The 6,746-nt window shown below is 40.5% G+C and overlaps 1 protein-coding gene across 2 annotated transcripts in view; it reads right to left on the bottom strand.

Annotated features, from left to right (window-relative positions):
• Positions 1–4,300, bottom strand: part of LOC132132215 (voltage-gated potassium channel subunit beta-2-like) — a 33,757-nt gene extending 29,457 nt beyond the window's left edge. For both annotated transcript variants that reach the window (XM_059544539.1, XM_059544547.1), the window contains exon 1: positions 3,931–4,300. In XM_059544539.1, coding sequence (XP_059400522.1) covers positions 3,931–4,220 — 290 coding nt within the window. In that variant the 5' untranslated portion in view covers positions 4,221–4,300. The remainder of the gene's footprint in view (positions 1–3,930) is intronic.
• Between the last annotated feature and the right edge of the window lie 2,446 nt (positions 4,301–6,746).

The raw sequence follows: 6,746 nt of genomic DNA, 5'->3' as shown, positions 1-6,746 counted from the left end.
GCACTAGAAAAATACAATAAGAATAATTTGAGTAAGAAACATAAGAAAAAAATAAAAATAAAAAAAGATTTAACTTTGTTTGCCAATTACAGAAAATCATGAGATTGTTAGAAATGCAGCATTTACAATGAATTAATGAATTAGGGCTGATTTGCACTCAAACAGATGGTAATCATGCAGATACATTCACATTCAACATAAAACACACTCTCACATATATAAAAACTGTTGAAAAATAAAACAAAGAAAAAGGCGAACGCTATAAGTTCCGCCTCCATCAGCTGACAGGTGCGTCAGAGCGCGTCACAAGGGAGCGACAAAATTCAAATATACTATCTTTCGCCTATTTTTCATTCATTCTTTTTTCCGGTGGATCGTCTCATTCTGTTTGTGACACTGTACGCTGTAAAACCATGCCGTTTTTTTACTACCAAGACACAGTTTCTGACCGTGAGTTATTCCATAACGGACGCAAACAATACTGTCGCTGAAGAACTGAAACATAAACGTGCTTCATGAGATGTCGTTCAGTGGACCCTTACCTTTCTAACTAAAACGGGATTTACAGCTGTGGATGTGTTTATGACTCGTTATTATGACGGATCTGGTATGTACAGCGTTTTCATTGCTCATGTTTTTATGTGTACTGCTTACACAAATGTAGCAAATACAGTCTTTATAAGCTTTCCATTGAAAAACAGTGATCTGTCGTCGATGCTTGAGGCCTTTTATCTTTATAATGATATATAGATTGTCAAGATTTAATTTGTCCCGTTTCATTTAATCTATTCATAAACACTGACACGTGCAAGTTGAGGGGCGTTGAGGACGAGGGCGTCGGGGTGCGGTTAAAAGAGCATTAAAAGAGGTTAAAAGAGCGTAGTCAGGACAGGCTGGGTCAGATACCAGCAAACAATAACATACAAGGCACAGACAAAAGAGTGATTCAACAAGACAGGCAGTGATCAGGGCAGGCAGCAGTCAACCAAAAACAAGGTAACAGTCCAAGGATCAAAACACAAGAAAGGCAAAACTTAGGAACATGCAAACTAGGAAACACGGAAGGGGTGTGACCGTGTGTGTGTGCTGTTATTATAGTGTGAGACTGATGAGGTGATGAGAGACAGGTGATTGCAATTGATGAGTCCCTGGAATGGAGTGCCCTCTAGTGAAGCTCACGGGCATTCCAGCTAGAGATCGTGACAGAGCCCCCCACCAAGGAGCACCTTCCAGATGCTCCAAACAGAATAGAATAAAGACCAGGAGGGAGGTGGATGCGGAAAACATGGCTGGTTCAGAACAGGACGAGAGTTCAGAGATGGCCGCTTCAACTGGTTCAGAGCAAAACAAAAGTTCAGAAGCGGCTTACTGGACCCAAAGGGATGGGGGCTGGTTTAGGAATACCAGCTGGGGGTATTGAAGAACTGACCTCAAAGTTCTGAGTGCAAACGGGAAGTGAGGTGATTCTGGATGATCAGTGTGACGAGACTCTGGAAGTTCAGCTGAGATGTGACGAGACTCCGGAAGTTCAGCTGAGACGTGACAAGACTCCGGAAGTTCAGCTGAGACGTGACAAGACTCCGGAAGTTCAGCTGAGACGTGACAAGACTCCGGAAGTTCAGCTGAGACGTGACAAGACTCCGGAAGTTCAGCTGAGACGTGACAAGACTCCGGAAGTTCAGCTGAGATGTGACGAGACTCCGGAAGTTCAGCTGAGACGTGACAAGACTCCAGAAGTTCAGCTGAGACGTGACGAGACTCCAGAAGTTCAGCTTAGATGTGACGAGACTCCGGAAGTTCAGCTGAGACGTGACAAGACTCCGGAAGTTCAGCTGAGACGTAACAAGACTCCAGAAGTTCAGCTGAGACGTAACGAGACTCCAGAAGTTCAGCTTAGATGTGACGAGACTCCGGAAGTTCAGCTGAGACGTGACAAGACTCCGGAAGTTCAGCTGAGACGTAACAAGACTCCGGAAGTTCAGCTTAGATGTGACGAGACTCCAGAAGGTCTCCGGAAGTTCAGCTGAGACGTGACGAGACTCCGGAAAATCAGCTGAGATGTGACGAGACTCCTGAAGTTCAGCTGAGACGTGACGAGACTCCTGAAGTTCAGCTGAGACGTGACGAGACTCTGGAAGTTCAGCTGAGACGTGACGAGACTCCTGAAGTTCAGCTGAGACGTGACAAGACTCCGGAAGTTCAGCTGAGATGTGACGAGACTCCGGAAGTTCAGCTGAGACGTGACAAGACTCCAGAAGTTCAGCTGAGACGTGACGAGACTCCAGAAGTTCAGCTTAGATGTGACGAGACTCCGGAAGTTCAGCTGAGACGTGACAAGACTCCGGAAGTTCAGCTGAGACGTAACAAGACTCCGGAAGTTCAGCTTAGATGTGACGAGACTCCAGAAGGTCTCCGGAAGTTCAGCTGAGACGTGACGAGACTCCGGAAAATCAGCTGAGATGTGACGAGACTCCTGAAGTTCAGCTGAGACGTGACGAGACTCCTGAAGTTCAGCTGAGACGTGACGAGACTCCTGAAGTTCAGCTGAGACGTGACGAGACTCCGGAAGTTCAGCTGAGACGTGACGAGACTCTGGAAGTTCAGCTGAGACGTGACAAGACTCCGGAAGTTCAGCTGAGACGTGACGAGACTCCGGAGATGTAATGAAACTCTGGGAGATCAGCTGAGATGTTACTTGATTCATGATCAACTGGGACTTGAATTGACTTAGGAAGATCAGCCGTGATGTGACTCAACTCAGGAAGATCAGCCGTGACTTGGCATGGCTCAGGCTCTGACTTGGCAGCCTTGATGGGACGATACTCAGGAATTTTGCCAAAAGTCTCTGGATAAGCAGCCATTTTGGGCAGAGACACTGTTTCTCCAACAGTAAAAGTAGAGCCACATAACAACAGCGCATAGTCGATACTGTCCCTCAAACTACCGTTAAACTCCCCTCCAGGTAAAAATGATTTAGTTGGTTCACTGAGTCCAAAACGGAACAAGTCCTTAAACAAAACCTCATCATAAAGCGATACTTGATATGACAACTCACAGAAATGGTGGAAATACTCCTCAATAGATAGGCCTCCTTGACGGAGATGTAATAGCTGGTTTACTGGGTCCATTGTTGGGCTGGGTTGCCAAATAAAGCTGCTGGATCTGGGTGTGGCTGGTGATTCTGTAACAATAGAGCTGTCATGACAGCGAAGTGGTGATCCAATAGCAGGCTTTATTAAAAGAGCGTAGTCAGGACAGGCTGGGTCAGATTCCAGCAAACAATAATATACAAGACACAGACACAAAGAGTAATCCTACAATGATCAGGGCAGGCAGCAGTCAATCAAATACAAGGTAACAGTCCAAGAGTGTGGAATGGAGTGCCCTCTAGTGAAGCTCACAGGACTCCAGCTAGAGATTGTGACACAACTACTGTCAAAGACACTTTATCACTGCATATTTCACACTTTACACTTTTGCTTGTAGATATTTGTTTGTATATGTGTGAATAATATTTGATATATTGACATATTCTATAATTCTTTTAAATAATACACACCAATGAATCATGCAACATAATAACATCTATAATATGCATTACATTTAATGGTTAAAAATGTTGGTAGTCTGCAGGATTTAATTGTTTGTTTGTTTTCTTTTTATTTATTTGTTTAAAAAAATATGCAAAGAAACCAAATTTTATGAGAAAAGGACACTGTTTGCTGAATTAAACAAGCAACAGAGTGTCTTCACATAACAGCTATGTAGTGCACTACTGTATACGGCTTACTGTGCAGCCTTATACAGCATGACAGCATCCCATTCACCTGCTGCTACCTCCACTTTTATACACCTTCATTTACTCTTAGGTTTGGCATTTTGACACCACTGAGAGAGCGTTTCCCCGAACACTTCTCCACACACACTCACCGGTACAGCATGGCTTGTCTCTCTGATTGGCAGTCATTGATGCTGAGGCTACACTCTCTCAGGTAAAGCTCAAGACGCCGCTGCTCGACCAGTCTGTGTGCCGCCTCCAGGATCTGAGAGGCCAGGGCATCCGTTTCTCCTTTCTGCCCCTTCCCACGGCCTTGCACAACTCTTTTTGCCCCAGTGCTGCATGCTGGCCCTGATGAGGTTTTAGGTTTCTTGGTGATCCCGTACAGGTCTTCAACGGAGAATTTACCCCCCTTTGCCCCACGACTCCCAAACATGGCCATATTCCTGGGTTTGGCTTGGTTTGGTTTGTGTTCGTCCTTGGTTTGAGATCTCAGTTGAGCATTTAGATGCACTCCAACGAGCAGGACTAAATATACAAAGATAAAAGAAAAGCAAAAAAGATCAAAATTCAGCATGTAGGTACAAAATAAATATATAATTTGGAGATGCCATATTTATCCCGAAACTCTCACAGACAAAAAAAAATAAAAATCTCATCCTGGATATTTGATTTTTTGCACTATGAAAATGGAGCCAAAACATCTCTTCATATCACTGTCAAAAATCACACACACATTCCCTTTTACAATATCTTCTCTTGCACTGTACAATAATAATAATAATAATAATAATAATAATAATAATTGATTAGTTTTAATTTTCTATTCGCTAAATATGTAATTTTATATTTTCTAGTAAATATATCTAAAATTCTAGTAAAAAAAGAATTTAAAATTGTGAGATTACAATTTTTTTGATATGCAGTAAAAAATTATCTCCTGATTTAAGATACTTTTTCTTTCTCCATCATAGTGAAAATAGTGTGATGTTGTTTACTGATGCTTTAAGCATAAACCTTTAGTTGGCTTTATGCTTAAAGGTAAACAAACAAACAACACATAAAGACAACCCAGGTGAACAAAGGTTGAAGATTCAAGAAAGTTTGCAAATCTCAGAAAAATGCAGTTTCTTTCTTACTTTCGTCTCCTTTGCTCTATCCCTGTTTTTCTCCCGATCTCTCGCTCTTTGGAATGAGAGATGATGGGGATTTACAGTGATGTCATTTAGATTGAACACACACACACACACACACACACACACACACAGAGAGACTAATTCACAAGCAGCTTGCATTGGACCTGACTAGCAAAAAAAAAAAGCATCGGATGAAAAGTGACCAGGTCACCCCTCCCTCATCCAGCAGCTCAAACACAGGATGTAGGAACAGAAAGCCTAAAAGAGACACAACACAACAAAAGAGTGACATCCAAAGATAAACCAAAAATACCACACTGAGATCAAATTATAAAACTGGATTTTGACATAAATGATTACACAGACGCACTCATCTTACATAATCGCACTCATCTTAATATAATCTGCAAACAGTAGAAGCACTGCTCAAAGCACTAGGTACAGAAAATACAGTACTCAGTATGATATAAGTGCAGATGTGTGTTTCCATATAGAAAGAATAAAAGCACAAGGCTGGGTAGTAACTAGCAGTAGTAACTGGGTAGTAAAGGTATACAGGAGAGTGCTGATAATGTTTGTAACATCTTTGGATCATTTCACTCCACTGTTAATCAGTCTGTTATTCTAACGCATTACACGCAGCACATGTTGATTCTTCTTAGGCTTGCTTTTAGAATGTAAAATGTAAAGTTCAAAAGAACTCGTTTATAGAAGTGTCGTGCAATATCAGCGCCAGTGGAAACGTGATGTACAGTGAGGAAACGTGCACGCAGCATCATGAGAAACATCTGGAAGAAAGTTGAGACGTAAGAGAGTGGAACTTTTAGTCATGAAAAATCTGTGTCTATGTAGAATTTTCCTCTGGATTGTTTTCTCTCTATGGAACACTGTGCACTCACTGTCTTTCTATCTCTCTCTCACACACACACACACACACACACAGATGTATTGCTCTCTGTCCATTTGTGTCACAGGACACAGAGGGATTGGGAGGAGAGACTAGAGAGCAGTGTAACAGTGATGAATCTGTTGAACTCAGCACAGCTCCAGCTTTAAGCACTGCACTCTTTAACTATTCCTCCATCACAGCACGGCCTGCAAACATGCACAGAAGACTTGTTTATGTCTTATTTTAAACATAAATCTATCGGGTTGTACCCTTGTGAAAAAGAAGTACACTTTAGCGTACAGGTTTTTTTTTTTAAATTGTACTTAAATGTGTGAACTGAAAATAATGTTTTTGGACACTAATTGCATATTAACTCCAATTGAATAAAAATTTATTATGTGTATTATAAATGCAATTAGATGAATTTAAGAGTGATTTTTGACACAATTAAGCACATCTTTATATGTAAATTCATAATTATGTCTATTGTCACTGAAATAGGGTTAAAGTGCTGCCGAATGTATCGACAAGCATTTATGGTAAACTAAAATATACTTTACTGTCATTCTATCGAAAATGTTTATACATTGGTAGTGAAGATTTAGAATATATATTAACTTTAAATGTAATATCAAATTCATTTAAAATGATCAAGTACTTGATGTGCTTAAGTATGTTAAACACAACAAAATAAGTCATTTTAAAGCACCCACAAAAGTTACATTTTGATTGCAAATTTTTAGAAGTGTGTTATGAAACAATATAAAAGTGAACTATCTACAATACACTTAAGTGGCTTTTCATTTCATCAATATTTAATATATTATATACAAATATATATCTGAAAAACATACTCACTTTTGTTTTTTAAGTAAATTCAACCTTCATTTATGAAACATGCATTTTTGAAAATAAATAAAAGAAAAGAAAAAAAGAACAGAAA

The sequence above is a fragment of the Carassius carassius genome, chromosome 4 (assembly GCF_963082965.1).
Source record: "Carassius carassius chromosome 4, fCarCar2.1, whole genome shotgun sequence".
Classification (NCBI taxonomy): domain Eukaryota; kingdom Metazoa; phylum Chordata; class Actinopteri; order Cypriniformes; family Cyprinidae; genus Carassius; species Carassius carassius.
Note: the sequence above shows the minus strand (reverse complement) of the source record. Positions and strands in the feature narration are given on the sequence as shown.